Source organism: Poecilia mexicana, unplaced genomic scaffold (assembly GCF_051168715.1).
Source record: "Poecilia mexicana isolate PSO_F unplaced genomic scaffold, ASM5116871v1 scaffold_20, whole genome shotgun sequence".
Lineage (NCBI taxonomy): Eukaryota > Metazoa > Chordata > Actinopteri > Cyprinodontiformes > Poeciliidae > Poecilia > Poecilia mexicana.
The window spans coordinates 23,449,817-23,473,851 of NW_028263389.1; the positions used below are offsets into that span (position 1 = coordinate 23,449,817).

A 24,035-nucleotide genomic window follows, 5' to 3' on the forward strand; every position below is an offset into this window, starting at 1 on the left:
TGAAATAGGAACCATCACTGATGTCTCTATAGATCCCATCTTCATGGCACTTTACTTGTTGAAAGCAAGTACTTAGTTCTTCATTAGTAAACAATGACTCAAGAGTTCCTAAAATAGGTACATACATAAATTTGTCATTAACAGGAATTTGACTGTAAACACCTGTTGTTTTATGCAAACATGTATCATAGCGCACTCCAAGGACTTGCTCTATTCAACAATTTTCCATTTTTTTTCAAAATACCTTTGCCTCTTTGTTTCAGTGTTAAGGTGTGTGAATGGATTTTCTATGTTCTCAAAACATTCTTTGACTTTGTTTAAGGTTTGCTCATTCACTTCAGATGATAGACATGTAAGAACAGCATCCTGTACCTGAATATGAACATCATTAACAACCTCTTCCATTGAACAAGTTAAAGACTGCACAATATTTTCAGAAACTCCAGTTGCTTGAACTTGGGCAATAACAGAGCTACACATGTCCATTAACTGCCTCTTTTCTGGAAGACTTTGTTGACTAACAGAAGTACTACTCAATGGGTCATCAGCACAAACATCATTGGTCTCAACACTATCTGTTCCAACATTGTCCACATAAACAGAATCTATGGCAATAGTGTCTCCATGTGCTTTCATCAAGTGCTTCTTGAACCCAGAATATGTGTAAAAAACAGATGAACAACTATGTTCCCCACATTTCAAACGCAATTTGTACCCTGGATATAAAGCATGACTAAATTTCAAATGCTGAAAAAGATTTGAAGAATTTCTGTGCTGAACCTTACAAATGTAACATGTTGGCATATTTAAGTGTTGTTAATTCTCACTCTGATTTCCTTGACTCTGGGGCTCTCCTTTGTTGTTGCCACATTGATCCCATAAACTGTTGTTTGGATGAATGTGTAGAAGTTGAGGAGGGCTGCATCGTAGGACACAGCAAACACAAAGTGCGCCTTAAACAGTTCATCGAAGGCAGCCTCTGCAGTCTGTGCCACACAAGGAATGGGCTTCTGATCCAGGATGATGTAGAACTTCTGAATACTGCTCTGTGAGATACAACAGGGGGAGCAAGGCATGTGGGAGACTCCATGTAGAAGACGGAGAAAGTTCTTTGGTCTGATGACAGCAAAATTGAGTATTTTGGCCATCAGATAAGATGGTGCGCTTGGCGGACACCAAACACTCTATGTCACCACAAACACCCCATCTCCACTGTAAAACATGGTAGTGGATGCATAACGCTGTGGGGAGGCTTCTCGGCAGCAGATCCTGGAAGTCTTACAAAGGTAGAAGGTGATATGAATGTAGCAAAATATAGAGAAATCCTGGAATAATAGTTGATAAGTAAAATCATCCCAGGGGATTAATATTTTTTACTTACATTGTAAGGTTTGTCCATCTTCACATCTAGTCTGACAAGGTTTTCTGTCATGTCTCACAATATGATTAGAATGTTCAGGGTGATGTGCAATGTTACCCTTTCTGAAATCTAACGATCAAGCTGTAATTTCGGTTTCATGAGACCTGAGCCTCACAGTTTTATGCTAAAACATGACAAAAAGTGATAGAGTTGAAGGGGTATTAAACTGATGTCAGCAGCTGTAGTTAGTCAATAAGAGAGCATGCACTAAAATACCAACAAAAGATCCAGTCACTATATTTTTTGCTGCGTATGTTTATGTAGAACCTGTACCAGAACCGGCTCCTGAGCCTGGCTGCCATGTCCTCTCCGACCCGCAGTGGGCAACCCCGCCAGTGCTGCAAAGGTGCAGCGCGTCACAGCTGTGATCCAGACACATGTGCAGTCAACGGTTTGAACCAGGAGGCCTTTATGCTGGGGTTACAACGCTCCACCAGTGACACCGACCTGGTCTCACCCGACACCCGGTCCACACTCACCATTAGCTCTGCCCACTACACCATAGGCCAATCTGAAGATCTGCTCATCAAATGGGACATCAAGGAGGAAGTGGATGCTGGAGACTGGATTGGAATGTATCTTGTTGGTAAATTAGATATTACTCATTTTTATTTCCACTATTTTCATGTTTTATTGAACATTTATTTTTTACTTATATATTTCCCAAACAATGCCATGGATAAACTGGATTGTTTTATTTTGTGTAGGAAATTGGTCCAATATTCTAAACAAAAAAAATGTTAAAGCTCATGAGACCGTTCATATCTTATTATTGTTAGTGGCCGATCAGTGTGTCCTAATCGGTTTTATCTCTCTTTCTAGATGAGATTCTTTCAGAGAACTTTCTTGATTACAAGAATCGAGGCATCAGTGGATCTCACAAGGGACAAATAGTTTGGAAAATTGATTCCAGCTCCAATTTTAGAAATTGTAAGTATCTCAAAACAACAGCAGCAACCAGAAGATAAAAAAACAATAAAAAATCAAAACTATCTGTGATCCTCAAACAGCAGGTTTAATATTCATGGTTGGTTTTTTATGGAGGACCCACATGCAGACATATAACAGAGATGTCTTTTTAATAGAAAAAAATTAAAGATGACTTACAGCAGAAAATAACTGACTAGCTTAGAACTTGGAGAGGGGATCGGGCAATCATGGAGAAATATCGTGGAAGGAGCCTATGGAGAACTATGAAATCAATAGGCTATCCTGTATGCATACTGAAGAAGAAGTGGAGAAATGACCTGAAAACCAGTGAGCCTAACTAAATGAAAATGAAAATAGCTGAGGGAACTATGAGGTGACAGAACACAACTAAAGCAAGCTAGCAGATGGAAGGACGGAGGAAAATAAACAGCAGGAGAAGGCTAGAACTAAACAAAGGGATAATCCTGAAAAGAACACAGCTGAATCTAAATGCACAAATAAGAACCCATGCAGAGGAACTGAGGCCATATCTAAGCAAATAAATGATAAGGTAATGATAAAAACAGATCATTTCTGGGTACCAATTTGGGCTCGATTTGATGCTCAGATAGTATCCAAAGTACAAATGCAATCTAACAGAAAGACAGGTACAGACGACTGCATTTGCTGTTGCCTGTCTGTTTGGAGTTCTGAGTTTGTTTATGTCAAAACAGTGTAGTTAAACCCAAAAGTGACTTACCTGTGAGACTAAGCTCTACAGTGACAAAGAACACACCCTCTGCTAGCTGCTTCAATTCAGGTGGCATCCATTATACTTTAGCCTAGACACCATGGTGGTGTATAATTCATTAAAATCCATGCTTTGATTAGGTCTTTCGGTTCCACTTGGTCAAATTATCAGACATCATATAAGTATTTAATTCTTATGCTGATGATGCTAAGCTATACCCATGTTTAAATTCTGGTAAATCCCACCAAAACATCCACTGAAATTTTAATGTTTGTATTTACTGTCCATTAATCCACATAAACAGAGGATTAATGAAGCTTTTTCTTAGCTCATGCAGTGCTGTTGGGGCGTGTCCTGTCCAAGTGTCAGAGTGTGTCTGGTGAAAACAGACAAAGAAACATAAAGCTTTACTGTGACCCTAATCTCCCCATGTTTCCCCACAGAGCTGGATTTCCCCATCTGCACACAGTTTGCATTACTTTAAAGTAATTACAATAGCACAATCACTGCATTTTTTTTTTTTTTTACTTTATGTTTATTGAAGCATTTTTTTTCAAACACATACAATACACAGAACAGAAACAGACTGTCGACAGAAGGAATTACTCATATTCTAACTAAGTTGAACAGATAGATACAGGATGAAACAGCAAACATATTTACTTTCCTTTTTTTTTTGAGCAGCATTTAAAATAACAAGGAAAGAGAGACCTGATTCAGTTATTGCTCTCTAAGGATCTAGTCCATTTGCTCCATCTCTTTCTATAAAGGTCAGGTTGCAGTCTCAGCATGAACGTTAACTTTTCCAACTTGTGGGTCTCTTCCACCAGTTCCAACCAGTCCTTGAGCGCTGGTGGGTCAGGTTGAAGCCAATTCCGGGTAATCTGCTTTTTGGCTGTGGCGCTGAAGATCTTTAATAAGTATTTGTCATTCTCATTCAGACCCTCAGGAACAGCTCCGAGTAGCAGTAACATGATGGGTTGTTGGAATTTAAGACCCAAAATTGACTCAATCTTCCCCAGAACATCCCTCCAATAAGTCTTTATCTTAATGCAGAACCAGAAAATATGGGAGTGATTTGCCTCTGTGTCCCCACATCCCCTCCAGCATTTAGAAGCATCGGGGTTTCTATAAAGCTGCTGCTTTGGGGTTCTGAAAAAACGTATCAAATTTTTCCAACTGAATTCGCGCCAATGGTTTGAAGAGGAGGTTGTTGCAGCGGATTCACACATGTTGTCCCACTGATCTTGTGATATTTCAATATTCAACTCTTTCTCCCATCTTTTCCTAACATAGTCTGTTGACTTTCCTTTGGATCTCAACAATCCCTGATAAAGTTTGGAAATAGTAATTTTACCAGGCTTGGAGTAGGCCTGTGAAACCAATTGAATTATCTCGTTAGAGTCTGAGATACAAGCTTTCAGTATGTTTGCAAAGATATATTGTCTAAGTTGCAAGTATCTAAAGAAGTCCCCTTTTTCTAAATCATGTTTTTTTTGTAGTGTTTGAAAGCTTGGTAGTGAATTTTTGTCCAGTATCCTGCAATATGCAGTTATTCCTTTCTGTGACCAGTTTTTAAAACTAGAATCTAATTGGTTGGGGATGAAGTCTGAGTCAAAGGCGGCCCATCTGAGAACTCGTACCTGGATACCCAAGTTAAGTTCCTTCACCACTTCAAACCAGGTCAAGAGGGTAAATGACACTAGGGGATCTAATTTTTTTTGACATGCTGCTGCAAGTTTCTGATCCCCAATCAGAGCTTGTATTGGGATGTTTTCACATTTGCTTTCTAAATCTTTCCATCCAGCCTCGTAAGTACAGTCACACCACTGTACCACTGTTTTGAGCTGAGCTGCGAGGTAATAATCATGAAGATTTGGGAGTGACAAACCCCCTTTTTCTTTCCTAATTGTTAGAGTACTGTATTTAATTCTGGGTTTTCGTCCCTTCCAAATAAAACGAGATATCAATTTGTCCCACTCACAAAACTGAGAATGAGGAATTTTGATAGGCAAGGAAATAAATAGGTATAATAACCTGGGTAGTACTGACATCTTAATGACCTCAATTCTTGAATTAAAGTCAATTATACATTCAGACCACTGTGTAAGGTCTTGTTTAATTCTAGTATTCACAATTTCATAGTTTTTTTTGTACAGGTCTTTCGGAAGGTAAGTCAACCATACGCCCAAGTATTTGATTGCTTTCTTAGACCAGTCAATAGGGATTTTATCTTTAATCTCTACCGATGGGTAATAGTTAAAACTCATAATTTGTGTTTTATCCATATTTAGTCTGTAACCTGAGTAGGTGCCAAATGTATCTAGTAACTTTAATATGGCAGGGATGGATTGCTCCGGACTCGAGAGATATAGAAGGATATCATCAGCATATAGTGCTATTTTGTGTTCTCTTGAATTTATTACTATACCATGGATATCACTGCTCTCTCTAATTGCCTGGGCAAGAGGTTCTATGTAAAGTGCAAAAAGAGTTGGGGAGAGCGGGCAGCCTTGTCGAGTGGATCTCTCCAGCTTTATTCTATCTGTCAAGCGGCCATTTATCTTGATCCTAGCTGTAGGTGACACATATAATGTTTTAATTGCATTGATTGCGGTATGTGAAAAACCAAATCATTCCAAAACTAAGAATAAATACTGCCAATTGACATGGTCAAAAGCCTTTTCCGCATCCAAGCTCGCCATTACTGCTGTGTGTTTGTTTGTTTGTATATTCTGGATTATATGCAATGAGCGTCTTATATTATCCTGAGTTTGTCGACCAGAGACAAACCCGGTTTGGTCCCCATCAATCAGATCTGAGACAAACGCGTTCAACCTATTGGACAGGATAGATGCATATAACTTATAATCTTGGTTAAGGATTGATATAGGTCTGTATGAGCTGCATAATATTTTGTTTTTTCCTTCTTTTGGTAATACTGTTATAATTGCTTCGGACCATGATGGCGGTGTTGTCATTTTCTCTAAAGTCCAATTTAATGATTTTAATAATACAGGGGACAGTTCTTCTTCAAATACCTTATACCATTCTCCTGGAAGACCATATGTGCCGGGAGCTTTATTATTTTTCAACTTTTTTATCGCCAATTTCAGCTCTTTTCCAGTAATATGCTCAGTTAGACTTTTATTCTGACATTCTCCAATTGTTGGCAAGTCTAATGAGTTGAGAAATGATTTAACATCTTCTATTTTGCTTTGTTCTTGTTGTGCATATAATGTTTTATAATACGTTTGAAAAGCTTTATCAATGCCTTCCAAACTGTTTTCTACTATTCCTGTCTGAGGGTCAGTTATGGAACAAATTGACTGCATGATTTGTTTTTTATGAATTCTTCTTGCAAGTAGTTTTGTTGCTTTTGGCCCAACTTCATAAAATGATTGTTTTAAGAATTTATATTTTTTATCTTCCTCTTTTTTATGTATATCCAAAATTTTCCTCCTTATCTCTTGGATTTGTGTGTTGGTATAATCGAGTTGATTTCTGATTTGCAAGTTCTCCAATTCTTTCAATTTAGTCTCCAGTTCGTTTAGTTCTCTTTCCTTCTCTTTTTTAATAGCTGCACTTAGTGATATGAATTTTCCTCTTATAACCTCCTTCAATGTGTCCCATAAAATAATAGGATTGACTTCCCCGTTGTCATTCAGTTATAGAACGTTTTTTATTTCTATTTTTATGTCTTTTATGACCTGTTTATTATTTAACAAGCTTGTATTTAGCCTCCAAATGTTTTTTTTTTTTGCTCTTGTATCCAAGTTAAGTGTTAAATATACCGGCGAGTGGTCTGACAAGTTTCTGGTACCGATTTCGCAGCTTTTTAGTCTATGTCGATCATTCTTAAAAACCCAGAAAAGATCTATTCTTGAGAACACTGCATGAGGGGGAGAGAAATAGGTAAAATCCTTCCCTGTCGGGTGCATCGCCTGCCAAACGTCCAATAAACCAATATCGTCCATTCCCCTCTTTAGTAATTTACTTTGTGGTGAACTTATTCTTTTGTTATTAGATGTGTCATTTTTATTCAGAACAGTATTAAAGTCACCTGCACAAATTAAAATACCTTGTGACTCTGATGAAATAACTTTTAACACTTTTTTCAAAAAGTGAAGGTTATAATTTGGGGGCATATAGATAGAGAGAAGGGTAATCAAATTTCCCTCGATTTTCCCTTGAACCAGTATATACCTGCCTTCACTATCTCGTATTTGTTTTATAAGATCAAAATGCAAAGAGTTATGTATTAGCACCGCCACACCTCTCTTATGAGCCGTCTTGAAAGAACTATAAAAAACATTCCTGAATCCAAATTTTTGTAGTTTCTCATGCTCTATAGGGGACAAATGAGTTTCTTGAAGAAGTAGGATCTGAATTTTCTCCCTTTTTATCTAAGACATTACTCTGCTCCTCTTAACAGGGTTGTTGAGACCATTAACATTCCATGAAGCTGCTCTGATATCACCATTAATCATACCTGTATGCAAATTTGTACATGTCGACAGTTTGAACATGAAAACGGAGATATAAAGAACTTAACACAAACAGGCTGACTTCCATCCTCAGGGCTTCACTGAGCCCCAACATCCTACAACCTTTTTCCTTACTTTGTAGGAGGAACAGCCCTACTCTAACTAGGGGCTCCTTCTCTGCCAAAGACAGAGTTCCTTCACCTTTGAGCTTAACAGTCATTTCTCCAGTAGTCCTGATCAGATTAATCTTATTACATGTGAGGGGGGGGTGTTGAAACAAGAAATAATTACCGCATGGGATACAGATCCTCCATAATGTGTTGTTAATACTTGCATAAGGATTGAGGATCTGCTTCAGGAAAGCTATTTATACTTGCTCTCGTTGAAATTCTCGGAGCTTCTCTCCCACACGTTTGGAGTGTGAGCTGGCCGCTTTATTCCAGTGCACGTCCTGGTTGTTCGCTGGTTCTTTGTCTGCAGTGGTTGATCGCGGCGTGTCCACCCGGTATCCCTTCTTCCTCATGTCATCCGCTGCTTCTGATGCATTCGCGTACAGGCGTGGTCCGTCGCTCCAGTGAATCCTCATCTTAGCCGGGTAAGGTGTTTGGAAACGTATTTTCTCCTCTTTCAGAATCTTCTTGATGTTTCTGTATTCTTTAATCTTATTGTTTATCTCAGTTGGTAGGTCGTGCGCAAATGAGATCAATTTGCCATCATAGAAAATCTTCTTTCCCCACGCTGCTTTAAGGATTTTGTCTTTTATGTCGTATCTGAGAAAGTTGACGAGTATGGATCTTGAAATTGATGCATCTTGAGGTTTAGGTCCCAGTGAGCGATGTGCTCGTTGAATCTGCAGATATTGGTTGATTGAGAGCTGTTCTTTCAGAAAGTTTGCAATGAACGTCTGCATGGCGTTACCTTCAGCTTCTTCTTTAATGCCGTAAATACGGATGTTGTTGCGTCGGGATCTCCCTTCTAAATCGGTGACTTTGTCCAGGAGAGTTTTCTGCTGTTTGAGGCAGTAACTCAAAGAATCTCTCAAGTCCGTGTTCACCGTCTCCAGCTCGTTCACCCGTTGTTCCGCTGCCGTTAGCCTAGCAGCTTGGTTACGAATGTCCGAGCTAACTTCCTCCAGTTTCTTGTTCATTTCACTCTTAAAGCTGTACAGGTCTTGCTTGATATCATTTTTCATAGCAGTGAAGTCATTTTGCATTTCTTTGATAGTGTTGCATAGGTTCTGAATAGCCTTAGCAGTCGTTAGCTCGCTCTCCTCGCTAGGGTCCGAGGCCTGCATCATGCTAGCTTTGTTTCCAACGTTTGTTAGATCAGCCCTTGCCTGACCGTGACTTTTAGCACCCCCCAGTCTCTTTTTCGATCTAACTCCACGCATAATATATCATTTTGAAAAAGAACTGAACCTCTTTGTCGAGTTTTGTGGAGATTTCCTTGTAGCTGATCAGGACAGATCACAGAATTAACCCGCCATCTTGGAGACGCTCCCGGAAGTCCACAATCACTGCATTTTAACTGTGATATGCAGTTTTAATTCACTTATTTCTGTTGATCATTTTTGTGTTTCTTCTGGGGTTTTTTTTGGTCACTTTTACAGACAGTATCTAGCAGAGACCAGTTCAAAAACATTAATGTCTCATGTTTTTCTTACACAGCAGAGACCCAGGTCTGCTTCAGGTACTACCACGGTGTCACTGGAGCGCTGAGGGCCACTACACCCAGTGTGACCATCAAGAAGGGCTGCCCACCTGTGAGACTTTTTCACCTCATTCCTTTTCATAAAGCTATGCATGTCCAAATTGTATAAAAGCTAAGCTCCATATAAATACTGCAATAAAACAGTTAGGCATCTTTAAAAAATGTTATTTGATCTAAAATCAGCAGAGTAAAACTGTTAAAGCTAAAGTAGGTAATACTTATAAAATTAGCGCTGCAGAGAGCAAAGGGGAGGGTGTGACACAAATGCATGATTGGCTCTTTCTGACCAGGAGCGAAGTATTTCTGCAGGTGGCAGACCACAGGGAGGAGACAGGAGAGATCAATTTGATCACAGGTTATTTTTCTCATATTATACTGTCAGGACATAATGGCAGTTTTAATAAATATGTAAAATAAACATTTTTATGAAGTTACTTACTGCAGCTTTAACTACACCTTAGGATTGTCATCAGCTTAGATGCTTAAGATAAACTTTCAGAAACTTCCTTGGGAATCAGAATAGATTTAGCTAAAACCCCCATAGTATTTAGTTGATGCTTTAGCATCTATCGATGGCTGAGAACTAACTGTTCTTTAGATTATAGAGTCAGGCTTTTAATAAAAACAAAAGATTGGTTTGGTTTTTCGTTTTAAACTATAGACATTTACACCATATTATCAAAAGTATTCCATGTGAAAGTAGACCACATCAAATGTACTGCAATGTCAAATGCAAATTGACCAATGGCTGTGGAAGTGATTGGAACACCTTAATGCAGTAATTTGGTTTGGTGAATAAATAAGACAACTTTATTTTTCACTGACATTGAACATTTTCTTTGACTTACCAAACAAAATACAACACATTCATACAGTTGCAATTTTGTCAATATGTTTGAATACATCTAACCATGTTACTTTGCGTACTAGTTAGATGTAATTTAGGTTGGTTAAAAATGGTTATTGCATTGGGAATAGATAATTTCTTCTCAATGTATGTTATGCATGTAATTCACAGAGAGGCTAATTAGGAACTGATTTTAGGAATTTTTACGGTAAATTCTTGTTGTCCTGTTGTCCTTCAAAAGCCTGCCAGTCATTGAGAGAGTGTTTAGCAGACGATTGAATTTCCATGGTTGCCTTGGCATTTTGCTGCTGTGTGCCTCTGGAAAATGCTGATGGATCCAGAACCTGATCTCCTCTTTCTTCCTGGGGACAGAGGAATATAAATAACTGCAACTGAGGAGCCAGAAAAGACAGGGAGCAAGCAAGCACAGATAGCACCAGTCAGACCTGTCAACGTAAGCCTGCCAGTTGTTTGGAGTCCAGGGGCGGACAGCACTGTCTCTTCCTTGTCAAAGGATGAAGGAAGATCTGTAGTGGAGGTTGAGGAACATTGATCCAGTCTGCTTGACGCTTATTGTGGTTGATCAGACCCTATCAGATGCTGCAGTCAGAGAAGACCTCCTCCTTATCCGAGTCTGTGTTATGGACAGCCTGTACCTCCAGCTGGGAATATTGTTCCCAGGTCAGCCTGGGAAGAGGAGAAGGCAGAGGACAAGGCTCAGCTGGATAATCTGGGTAACTTCAATGGTTCACTATGTGTTTCCAAGTTTCCTAAATTATATCTAGACTTTTTTCTGCAGCAGCTTTAGAGTCACTGATGTACAGAATATCTTTAGGTAAACTCATTTACATGTGGCAACATATGTAAATCACATGCTGTTGCCTTGTTTTAGATTATAACCTGTCTGATACAAAACTGGAACAAATTGTTAGTCAGGATGAACTGTCCTTTTAGCTGCCTGGACCCCCTTTCAGAAAGCAGGGTTAACAAGCCCTGAGTAGAAGGCAGATACTGTCTGAATAAACCTGCCCAGCTCTGTGATACTCAGGGTTTTCTGTTTCAGAACAGGAGATGTCAACTAGGTAACTCAATTCTGAGTCAAGTTACGCCTGAGCATGAGTATCGAAGAATCCCTCAACAGAATGCAGATAACATGATTGACCACAGGAGAAATAAAAAAAACCCTGAAAGTGTGCATGTCTTGCCAGAATTGTTAACAAGGGCACAAGGAGAATATCAAATCATATTCACCAAAAAAATATAAAACAAAAAAAAACCAGTTGATGCTGCAAAATGGCAAAAGTTAGCGACACACCAAGTTAATTCATGAGTGTGATTTAGTAGAGAATTAATTCTTGATGCTACACTTATTCAACAGCCAAAAAAGTTTTATTTGTCTTAGCAAAATATCAATATCTACTGTATTTTGGACACTCAAAAACATATGAGTAGGCTATGCTTGTAGGCTTACCAAATTCATTTTTGCTTTCACTGATTTTGTGGAGTTCTTCTTCCATTAGTCTTGTGGGTCTGTGACAATAAAGAACCCCACTAAACTATACAGTAGGGATGTCCACAGTTTTCAGATAGTTATTTATAAATGTTCAAGTCACAATGATCAGCAGTGAGATGGCTTTTGTCTGAAAAGCTCTTTTATAAAATTTACCTAAAACTAAGCTATTTGTGCACAAACACAAAAAGACAAAAATAATATCTTTAATAAAGAGTCGGGAATTGAATTCTGGTGTCCCACATGATAGCAGGAGACACGCACCACATTCACACATCTGCTGTATTTAAACAGTTTTGCTGTATTCCTGACACCATCCAGTTGGTATTAAACCCAAGTGGAACACTTTAATACCCAAGTGACGTGAGACTGAGTGACACATCACTCAGTCTCACATGAGTGATGTGAGACTGAAATTTCACTGAGCTAAAATGACTAATGAAAAACAGTAACGCTCAAAAATATATCATTTTGGAAATGATAAAGGTAATCGCAATGATAATCATGGTTTGATTGCCCTGTACAGAGGGAGATTTCTACTGAGTATTTTTTTCTCCAACATCTGCAGGTTACCTCATAAAAGGACACGCCATTTCTGACACTTGTCCCAGTTCACAGCTACAAAGTACCACTAAGGATTTGCTCAAACAGTCTTGCTACCGAGCAGGATTGGTTCATGGAGTAGGTTGCGGTATTAAGTTGACACTTACTACCATAGCTTTCTGAAACTGAAAACCCAGGAAAACATCTGGCAGAGTCTCCTGTGAGATGGAGCTTTAACTCCCATCTCTGGCAGAACATTGAACACGTTCCCGGGGAGGTAGGGGACATTGAGACTGAGTGGACCATGTTCGTGCCTCCTTTGTCGAGGCAGTATATCATAGCTGTGGCCACAAGGTTGTCGGTGCCTGTTGCGGCGGCAACCCTCGAACCCGTTGGTGGACACCTTAGGTAAGGGATGCCGTCAGGCTGAAGAAGGAGTCCTATCAGGCCTTTTTGGCCAGTGGGACTCCAGAAGCAGCAGATGGGTACCGGCGATCGAAGCGGCATGAGGCTCGGGTGGTTGCTGAGGCAAAAACTCGGGGGTGAGAGGAGTTCGGAGAGGCCATGGAGAAAGACTTCCGCACGGCTTCGAGGCGATTCTGGTCCACTATCTGGCATCTCAGGAGGGGGAAGCGGTGCAACACCAACAGTGCAGCGCCACTTTTGACAAACAGTCAACAGTCAAAAGTGTTGACTGTTTATAATGGGGATGGTGTGCTGCTGACCTCGACTCGGGACGTTGAGGAAGCTGAGCCTGGGGACTCTAGGTTGGGCTCTCCAATCTCTGGGGATGAAGTCGGCGAAGTAGTTAAAAAGTTCCTCGGTGGCAGGGCCCCAGGGGTGGATGAGATTCATTCTGAGTTCCTTAAGGCTCTGGATATTGTAGGGTTGTGTTGGCTGACACGACTCTAAAATATTGCATGGACATAGGGGTCAATTCCCCTGGATTGGTAGACTGGGGTGGTGGTCCCCCTGTTCAAAAAGGGGGACCAGAGGGTGTGCTCCAAAAACAGAGGGGTCACACTCAGTGTAGTTTTTGTCCTGGCCATGGAACACTGGACCAGCTCTATACCCTTGGCAGGGTCCTGGAGGGTGAGTGGGAGTTCGCCCAACCGGTCTACATGTGTTTTGTGGACTTGAAGAAGGCGTTCGACCGTGTCCCTCTGGGAACCCTGCGGGGGTTCTCTGGAAGTATGGGATACCGGGCCCTTTGATAGGGGATGTTAGGTCCCTGTATGACCAGTGTCAGAGTCTGGTCTGCATTGCTGGCAGTAAATCAGGCTCGTTTCCAGTTGGACTCCGCCAGGCTGCCCTTTGTCACCGATTCTGTTTGTTACTTGCATGAACAGAATTTCTAGACGCAGCCAGCGTGTTGAGGGGATCCATTTTGGTGGCCTTAGGATCGCATCTCTGCTTTTTGCGTATGATGTGGTCCTGTTGCCTTCATCAGGTTGTGATCTGCAGCTCTTGCTGGAGTGGTTCACAGCCGAGTGTGAAACGGCCGGGATGAGAATCGGTGCTTCCAAATCCAAGGCCATGGTCTTGAGCCGGAAAACGGTAGAGTGCCTTCTCCAGGTCGGGTGGGGTGTCCTGACCCAAGTGAAGGAGTTTAACTACCTTGGGATCTTGTTTACAAATGAGGGAAGACGGGAACAGGAGATTGACAGGCAGATTGGCGCAGCGAAGCGGGCGCTGTACCGGTCCATTGTGGTGAAGAGAGAACTGAGTCAAATAGCGAAGCTCTTGATTTACTGGTCGATCTACTTTCCTATCCTCATCTATGGTCATGAGCTTTAGGTCATGATCAAAAGAACGAGGTTGCGGATACAAGCAGCTGAAATGGGTTTTCTCCGTAGGGTGTCTGGGCTCTCCCATAGAGATAGGGTGAGAAACTCAGTTATCCACGAGGGACTCAGAGTCGAGAGGACCCGATTGAGGTGGCTCGGGCTCGGGTGGCTCCTCCCGGTGGGAGGAGGCCCAGAGGAAGACCCAGGACACGCTGGAGGGACTATGTTTCTCGGCTGGCCTGGGAACAACTTGGGATTCTCCCAGCAGAGCCGGAACAAGTGGCTGGGGAGAGAAAAGTCTGGGCCTCCCTTCTTAATCTGCTACCCCCGTGACCCGACCCCGGATAAGCGGAAGAAAATGGATGGATGAAAACCCAGGATATGCTCATAGTTACTACAGAACTTACTCAGGATTTTCATTTATCCTGCTTTCTGAAACAGGGACCTGGTGTCCAATGGCTGTTGTTATGCATCAATAGGTTCTTTATTGACTATGAATAACTATAAACGGTAAAAGGTCTGTACTTGTAAAGCACTTTTTCTAGGCCAGAGGACCCCAAACTGCTTAACACTAAATTCAGTCATTTATGCATTCACACATGATGATGGTAAGCTTCTACATTGCAGCCATAAAAAACCCACAAAATAATTTCTGGTGTCATTACTGTATTAATGAAACTAGTAATTTAGTTCACAATAACCAAGTACCACCTGATTATCAGAAAAGTAGTAGCCACATTGTTCAGTCTCAGTTATTTTTTAACCCTTGTGTTTACAAATGGGGTCCAACTGACCTCACACCCGTATCACTTGTATCATTTTCCTTAGTCCTCGTATGTTTGCCTCAGTCCTCGCACGCACAAGGGTTAAGAATGCCTGCCTGATGAGATTTTGGCATTATAATAATAGATGGCATTCTTCAAACAGCAAGACACTTCACATGAATGGAATAAACACAAACAATTTTTCTTCAACATACAAGAGTTTAACACAAAGAACTTGGAAATTAGTCGAAATTAGACCTATACGAATAAAGCATTCATCAGCCCAGTGTCGTCTATGTGACTGGCAGAGAGAAATCCAGTCTGTTACCTCAAAACAACCCTGTACGCAAGGGCATAGATTCCATCTCATTATTGGGGGGGGACCATAAACAGGGACATTTTTTAAGAGCAATTTTGGGGGGGTCGGCAAAGTTACAGTAAAATGTGGTTTACATTTTTTTGTTCAAGCTGCACCATCAAAAATGACTAGTAAGTAGCAATGAATAACAAGTGTTTTTCTCAGTATACAACCTGCTGAGACCCACAGAAGTCAAACTAAGATTCAAATGTTGCTTAGATATGAGTTTGGTTTAGAGATCTAATCTCTGCTACACCTTTACAAAAACATAAGTCTCTGACTAAAAACGAGTTTTAATAAGTAACTCTACTTAATAAAATTCCTCATAAATATTGATTTATTGCAGTGGTTCTCAAAACAAGTTATGTAAATTATAATTATATCTTAAGTTGCTTTAAACTTATTTTTGGGGGGATTTTTTCATGTTACAACCTATAAATATGTAGGAATTGAATATGTGAGAAGTATCATAACTTAAACTTAAAGGTCAGGACCAGAGTTTTCTAGAAAAATATTCAGATTTTATTTTGTGGTTTTAAAGACTCTACGTTGAAGATGGTAAGAAATAAAGGCATACTTTATTTTGTTTGCCCCTCTGCTCTCGGCTCCCATACAGAGGCTGTTGACTAGTGCTAACGCTCAGCCGCTCCCTCTCGTTTCAAACTCTTCTTATTAAAGTAAGAGTATGATTTTATAATCATGCCTTACATTAGATGTGTCATATAATCATGACACGCATCTAAATTAGATGTGCGTCCACATCTAATTTAGTAGACACTTAAGATCTTGTTCTGTATCTATTAATTGATAAGTCAGTAATGAAGCATATTAAAATTATTATAAAGTTTATTTGATAGGGACAGACACACATCGACATAGACAAACTGAATAAAACAGCAGTCCCATGTTTGCATCATGGTGCAGTAGCAACAGCTAATTCGCAGTACTTGTCCCTAGTTGGGCTTTTTAAAAAATAACTAAAAATTATTTAGTTATTATTTAGTCATTATGTTGTGCTATCATTTAAAATAGCACAGCATAATGTATACAAACAAAACTAAATGTTGGACAAACATAAACAAGGAGTGGTTTCCATAAGTTGTTCAGCTTTTAGGTACTCTTGCCTAAAAGCTGAACCTTCATCTCTTGCTCTCGATGAAGGCGGACGCTCTGCTCCCTCCCTGCCCATGCCTGCCCTGCTTGCTCTGTTTTTGTCCTGTATTTTTCTATATTTTTGGAGCCTTTCTTTGCACATCATCCAAATCTATAAATTAAGGATCTGGTCAACCGATCTCTCAATGCAATTGATCAAATTTTTGACGAGAAGTCTGGGCACAGGAGAGCCCTGTGCCCAGCGGGGACACACCCGGTGGGATTCACCCTGGATTTATTCATGATAACAGGATTACTGCTGTTTGGAGCTTGTGGATTCCTGGGGCATCGACAAATTTGTCACAGACTTGGCTGAACTAGCAAACACTGTTGGTGTGGACTGAGACGAGGACTCTAAAACTCACTAACGAGTTGGAATCGATCTTGGAGAAGTTGCTAGTTTCAGCTCAGTGGAACGACCAAACTAATTTGGATGATTGGGAACTGAGATGTATCGGAGAGACTTTAGGAAAGATTGAAATTTATAATCTTCCCGACCTAAGACATTCTGTTTCTGAATTGGCTTTTCCCGTGTGGCCTGGGAAGGGCTGCATATTTCCAATTTCCTTGAAGATATGTAAACACAAAGCTCTTCCCTCCTCACCCCCTTCTGTTTCCATGGAGCTGTGGAGCTGAGGCTCCCAAGGAAATTCCTTGATAACAACACCTCTATCAAACTTTGCCAGGAGTGTCAGCGACATCGTTCCATGGTCCTTTGATGTCACCGCCTTCACTCGTGTCTTTGTTTTGCCCATTGTTTTGTCTGAATGTTGCCATCTGCCTTAATGTGTCCTTTCCTCTTTTTCCTTTAGTTTGTTAATTTTGTTTGTATTTCCTTTTAACTCATGTAAAGCACTTTGAAGACTGTTCTGTGGTCAGATGAGTCACGATTTGAAGTTCTTTATGGAACACTGGGACGCCATGTCATCCGGACCAGAGAGGACAAGGATAACTTAAGTTGTTATCAACGCTCTGTTCAGAAGTCTGTATCACTGATGGTATGGGGTTGCATGAGTGCTTGTGGCCTGGGCAGCTTGCATGCCTGGAAAAGCCCCATTAATGTTGAAAACTATGTTCAGGTTCTAGAACAACATATGCTCCCATCTAGACGTCATCTCTTTCAGGGTAGACCCTGCATTTTTCAACAAGATAATGCCAGACCACATTCTGCAGCAATCACAACTCATGGCTACGTAGAAGGATCCAGGTACTGAAATGGCCAGCCTGCAGTCCAGATGTTTCACATTCAGAGAACATTTGGCGCATCATAAAGAGAAAGGTGCGACAAAGAAGGCCCAAGATGATTGAACAGTTAGAGGTCTGTATTAGACATGAATGTAGAGCAATCCTATTTCTAAACTTGAGAAACTGGTCTCCTCTGTCCCCAGACGTCTGAGTGATGTAAGAAGAAGGGGAGATGCCACATAATGGTAAAAATGGCTGTGTCCCAACTTTTTTTGGGATTTGTAGACACTGAAAATTTGAATCAACATATTATTCCCTTAAACATTCTCTCAGTTCAAACTTTTAATCTGTGATTTGTGTTCTATTCTGAATAAAATATTAGATGTTGGCACCTCCACATCATTGCTTTCAGTTTTTATTCACAAATTGTCACAACTTAGATTATAGAAAAATTTGTATATAAATAAGATGATTGAGTTAAACCCAAAATGACTAGTGAGGCAGCTCTTGACTACACTTTCTACTTATTTTTGAATATAAAACAAAAAAAGTCTTATTTTAAAAGGATTTATTTTTGAAATTATATATTGTATGTGTTTGATATTTTCTGGTTCTGTTCTAGAGGTCTCCCTCTGTCACCGAGAAGTGGTAGGAGTCATTGGGAACAGAGAGTTTCTCAGCAATGGGCACGGCAACTTAAGGGGGAAAAGATATAAAGTACTTTTTTGAAAGTCTTTTATTTTGAAATTATACATCAGATCTTGTTGCCACTTTCTGGTTCTGTTCTAGAGGTGTCCCTTTGTCACCCAGAAGTGGTAGGAGTCTTTGGAAACAGAGAGTTTCTCAGCAATGGGCACGGCAACTCAAGGGGGAAAATATAAAAAAGGACTCGTTTGCACAGTCAGTTTAATGCAAACTGGTAAATGGTAAAAATGACTGTGCAGTCAGTTTAATGCACAGTCAGTTTAATGCAAACTGACTGTGCATTAAACTGACTGCACAGTCATTTTTGCCATTACACAGACGAGAAAAATCTATCATAGTGCTTCAGTTTCTTAGAAAAGTCTAAAAAAAAAATAAAAACAGAAAGAGACAGTTTCAGATTTAATCTCCAGCTTGTATGAATTATAAAAGGCACAGTATTAAATATTTTCTAGGAACATAGTGCCTTTTCATAATACAATCAAGTAACTTTGTTACCTTCAGTTGTTATACAAAATGTTGTACATATCAAACATGGCTTAAAAGAAATGTCACTTTGCCATTTACACACTTTAAATTGTGGTAGCATTGGTAGCATTATTCTACCAAATGTAAATGTGTGAAAGGACATTAGTAAAGCAGACACAATTGGAATGGGCTTGCTCTGCTATGACTACTGCCACTGGTATTCTGCAGGACAGACAATTGATTGACTGCAGGTCTTTCTAGAAGCGAGGGGGACCAAAGCAACCTATGCTGCTTGCTCAGGACAGAGGCTACATAGCAATATTGACTTAAAAGTCTCCACAACACAGAAAAAGAGTCGCTACATTTATCACTAGCTGTTGTTTTGACAAAAAGTCACTTGAGGAATCTTCGCTATCAATGAAGATAACAACAAGTGGATAAGCTTAACTCCCTTTCTTCATCCCCAGATTTAGCCATGTCTTTTCCCTCCACCCACTTTCATCAAATTTGCAAAGGCTCAGGTTATGCTTTCAGGACGGTTAGTTAAACTTCAAACAAATACTATCTCCAAAGGTTCACAAGCAAGGCAAAGACAAGAATTATTAATATTTCAGAATTTGAGGTTAGTGTAAAAGAAATTCACATTAAATGCACAGTGGCACAGTTGGTAGCATTGTTGCCTTGCAGCAAGATGGCCTTGGGTTCGATTCCCGGCCTGGGGTCTTTCTGCATGGAGTTAAGCGTGGAAGCAGTTTTCACACATTATTGAAGGATGATAAGTGGTCATCCTTCTCCCTGTGCATGGTGGGTGCACTGGAGATAGGCACCAGCATTCCTCCTGACCCCACTAGGGACAAGGGTGTTAGAAATTGGATGGATGTAAAAGAAGTAGTCACAGAAAACAAAACTTATGCTTTCTCTTCTTATTTTCAAATAGGCGACCCTGACATAAGGAGATGGCATGGCTAGCAGGGGATTGACATGATTGCAGATGTGGCTGGTCTATGGGGGAGCAAGATGACAGAGTGGGAGGAGAGACAGTGGGAAATTATGCGATCAAAGAAGAACCTGTTGAGATAAAAAACAAAAGAAGTGTTTAGATTTCGGAAGTTCTTTATTTTTCTTCATCTGGCTTGCAACAGCAATAAATGACATGGACAGGTGGAGAGAATTTTGCCTGTACTGCCTGTCGTTTTTAATTCAAGTAAATGACCTAGCTGCAATCAGTGTATTCAGACAGGGCTCATAAACAAAACTTTAAGGATCATCACAGCATGGGGGCACTGATGTTTACAGCAACCATCAAATTTTACAAAGTGACTATAAACACTATCATGTGACTCTATCATGGCTAATTAAATGTATTAAATGTATTAAGCACAGTTCCAGTTGAACCTGATTGGCTCCAAGAGGTTAATTTAGCTAGCTTCCAACGTATTTTTTCCAGCAAAAAAAGGGTAACACTTTATTTGAAGGGGTGTGTATAAGACTGACATAACACTGTCATAAACATGACATAACACCTGTCATGAACATGAACGAGTCCTTATGAATGTCTGACAGTTGTCATGAAGTGTCATTCGGTAAATAAGGACACTTTTAATGCAAAGTTGGCGACTAACAACAAATCTGGTGCAGATTGGACGATGTAGCGAGGAGATGTAGCTGTTTCATTAATCTAGGGAGTGCAGTGGAGTCAAATTACAATGTAAAGCTATCGGGCTCTTTAGAGGTTCACCAGAGTCAATCATAAAAAGTCTGGTGCAAATCGGATGATGCATTTGTGAATTAGAGATGATCATAGACATATGGCGAGCATTGCAATTCGCTATTTAGCCACGCCCACACAGGTCAGCCAGCAGCCAAAATTCACAGAGTTCATCATCATGTCACTTTATGTCAGTTGGCATAGCATTCAACCCATTTGAATCATAGAGTAAAAGTAAGACATCCAGCAGAAAAAACAGGTGACTTCCTGTTGGAAAGGGGTGGGGCTTAGGTGATGTCATCAATTGACCATGTGAATGTGATCAGGGCTGGTCCATAATGAGACATGGAAAGTCTGATGCAGCTCTGACCTGGCATTTGGAAGTTATTGCACATTCATGTTTCATGGAGAAAAGTCAAAGTTTGACACGTAGCCACGCCCACATGCTTTGATGTACGAGAATTCTTTTGATAACTTTTCATCTACAATGTCTGAACAGTGTGCTGAGTTAGCTTGAAGTCTGTATCTCAAAAGCTGTAGGAGGAGTTCGATCAGATGCGAAGTGTATGAAAAACAGGAAATGGCGGTTTTTACCCAAAATGGCCGACTTCCTGTTGGGTTTGCACCATGGGTCCAAGAGACTTTTTTGTATGTCCTGATAAGATACACATGTGTACCCAGTTTCATATTTCTAGGTTAAAGCATGGCTTGGGGCTGATCATTTAAAAAAAATTCTAGGGGGTGCTGTAGAGAAATTAGGCCACGCCCATCAACAACTCTTATGGATTCCTGTTTGGGGATGGATAAGGATGCATCCTAGTGAGTTTGGTGCAGCTGGACTCAAAATTGTGGAAACTAGAGCCAATCGTTTAGCAACAGCGTTACAGGTCACTTCGCCACGCCGCCACGCCCACCACCTCCATCAAAAACAAACGGGGTTGGAATCCACATTACACCAACATGTTTTCTGTCTGTGGACACAGTTTCATCTTGATTAGGTTAAAGGGTCAGAAAGGGACCGTTCAGAGTAAAACATGACACTTCCTGTTCTCAGGGGGCGTGGCCTAAGTGATGTCATCATTTGACCATTGGGTATTGTAGGGCACCCGATGATGATAAATCACTGAAAGTTTGGTGCCTCTCTGAGTTTTTGTGTAAGAGTTATAACAGTTTCGTATTTCATGGCGAATAGGTGAATTTTGACCCCGGGAAACCCCCCTTTATCAGGCATGAAAATGCAAACCTTTGATAACTTTTAATCGGCCATGCCTTATGAACGATCTGAATGAGTTTGAGGCCGATCGATCGAAATTCCTAGGAGGAATTTGATCAAACGTGAAGGCTGTAAACGGTCAAAATGGTGTCAAAATCGGAACTTCAATCCAAAATGGCTGACTTCCTGTCATACTTGCACTATGACATTAATTGTAAATTCTGAGCGTCTTGGGGAGCTCTACAACTGTACCAAATTTCATGTTTCTACGATGAAGTAAGATAATAGGAAAGGGTCTTTTGAAAGTTGCTAGGTGGAGCCGTTGAGCTGTTTCTTTTGCAATTTTTGTGTTGACCTTAAAATACGTAAATTTTTCACAGTCTCGACGTGCCCGCCAAGTTTGGTGAGTCTTTGAATATGATAAAGCCTCCAAACAGCCAATTTATTTTATGGAAGCATAATAATTTACAGCACAATTTCAATAGGCCTTCGCAGTGCTTAGCTGCTGGGGCCTAATAAAGCTTTTAAATCAAGCTAACAACAACAAAAACCCTCCGGTTTTACACTTTACTGAGTTATTTTTAGATACCAAATTAAAGTCTTATGACTGATACATCTGGAATTTATTTGCAGTAAATTCTTGATATTCCACTCAAACTAGTTGTGAATAAATTGTAAATAAAGGTTTTTTTAAAAAAAGTTTTAAAAAAGTTCTGTGAGTGATAAGCTGCTGTGATCAGCCATACGAATGGTAGATTCGTATGGCCTACTGAGCCTCCTAGTAGGCTCAGTAGGTTTACTGAGCCTACTAGGAGGCACAAGAGGGACCGCCTGAAGTCATTCAATGGGGCTGACAAGTACTAACGGCCAATCCAGCATCCGAAGCGGGTGGCAACAAATAGTAAAACACCAAAGCTAAAATAACATGTTTTTGTTTTGTTAGCTTTGATGAAATGTGCTATACAAATAAACTGGACTCAGACACTGACACAATATGGAGATCTTCAATTAAAGATGTGCCATTCAAAAGGTAGATAGTGCTGACGTGTGATTATTTTCTTGCTGTTATTTTCTTGCTTTCACTACTGTTGAGAACGAGAGTCTCAATCGATGAATCATAATTTGTATTGACACACGGAGCATAAAATCAGCCAAGAAAAGCATTCAGACTTTACTTATTTTATTAACTTTCAGCGCTGAAAGGAGACACTTTACCATTACATCCGAGAAGAGTTTCTAAAAAAAGTCTGTGCAGCGTCTGAGGAGAAAGAGGAGGGTAGCTGATTATATGGACGGAAGACACTCCCTGAACTCACACCATGACTCTGTGGCCTGATAAGTTTCTGTTTCTCGTGAGAAATGGACCTTTGTGTCTAACAGAATCAAAAATGTAACTCTTTACTATGGGCCCTTTGTCTAACAGCGTGTGACTCTTTCTCGGCCTTGGTAAAGCATCTCAACACATAATAGTAATCATAATGATTTAACTAATTTACTAATCTCAACACCCCCTGTTGGGCTCTAAAAGAGCCCAAAAAGGAGAAAACAAACCCCAGAGTAGACACTGTCCCTTCCGGAAAACATCCCAGAGGCTTTTACAGATCTTGACATACATTTCATCATTTCAGTCATTGATGTTGTCTTTCATTCATGTCATTTCATCTCATTTCATTTCATTTCAATTTTGGGGGTAAAAACGGACAGGGCACCCCTATGCCTCTTAGGCGGTGGATCGAAACCACAATGTCCCTCTTACAGTCTAATAAAGAACATGTAAAGAAATAAAATTGTTAAAGGATGTTAGGGTTAAAATTAGAAAAAGGAAATTCAACTGTCCATGGCATGACTCTTTTTTTTTGTTTTTTGTGGAAGAAAATATTTTTGCAGTTTTGCCAGAGCTTCATCATCTGTAATTACACATCAATCATAAAGTCGAACCATTACATTTTCTGGAACCAAATATTATTATTACCTTTATGTTGCTTGTTATTTATTTATTATTTCTTTTTGTTACCTCAGGTCAACACCATGCCATAGAAGGGTGATGAACTATAAAAGAACAAAGTCTGAAATTTTTTTCTTATATATTTTTGTAATCCAAGTTAGTTCTTATATATTTTTGTAATCCAAGTTAAAAAGAATAAACGTTAAATTTTATGAAAATATAAAATGGGTGAAGTGTTAGGAGGATATAATTTTCATCTTTAAAGTAAAAAAGTATTAAAATTATATTCACTAAGTTGTTAGAGTTAACCAAAATGTAAATTGAATAGAATGTTAAGATGATTATTTCAAAACTTAATAAAATGCAAAAATGAATAAAGTGTTAGGTTAATATTTAAAATGAATAGAATGTAAAATGAATAAAAGGTAGATATTACTTAAAACTTAAAAAAGTAAAATTAGAAATGTTAAGGTACTATCCTTTAAAGTCAATGAAGCGACAATGAGTGATGCGTAAAACAATGTGTTAGTTTTAAAAACCAAACTTATTGAAATTTCACTGTAATAATTAAAAGTT

At 39.8% G+C, this 24,035-nt stretch overlaps 1 protein-coding gene across 1 annotated transcript in view; it reads left to right on the forward strand.

The window, feature by feature from the left end:
- Positions 1–1,690: 1,690 nt before the first annotated feature.
- Positions 1,691–24,035, forward strand: part of hecw1a (HECT, C2 and WW domain containing E3 ubiquitin protein ligase 1a) — a 129,379-nt gene continuing 107,034 nt past the window's right edge. Inside the window, exons 1-3 of the mRNA XM_088001485.1 lie at positions 1,691–2,006; positions 2,243–2,350; positions 9,235–9,329. Of these exons, the coding sequence (XP_087857611.1) occupies positions 1,721–2,006; positions 2,243–2,350; positions 9,235–9,329 (489 nt within the window). The 5' untranslated portion in view covers positions 1,691–1,720. The remainder of the gene's footprint in view (positions 2,007–2,242; positions 2,351–9,234; positions 9,330–24,035) is intronic.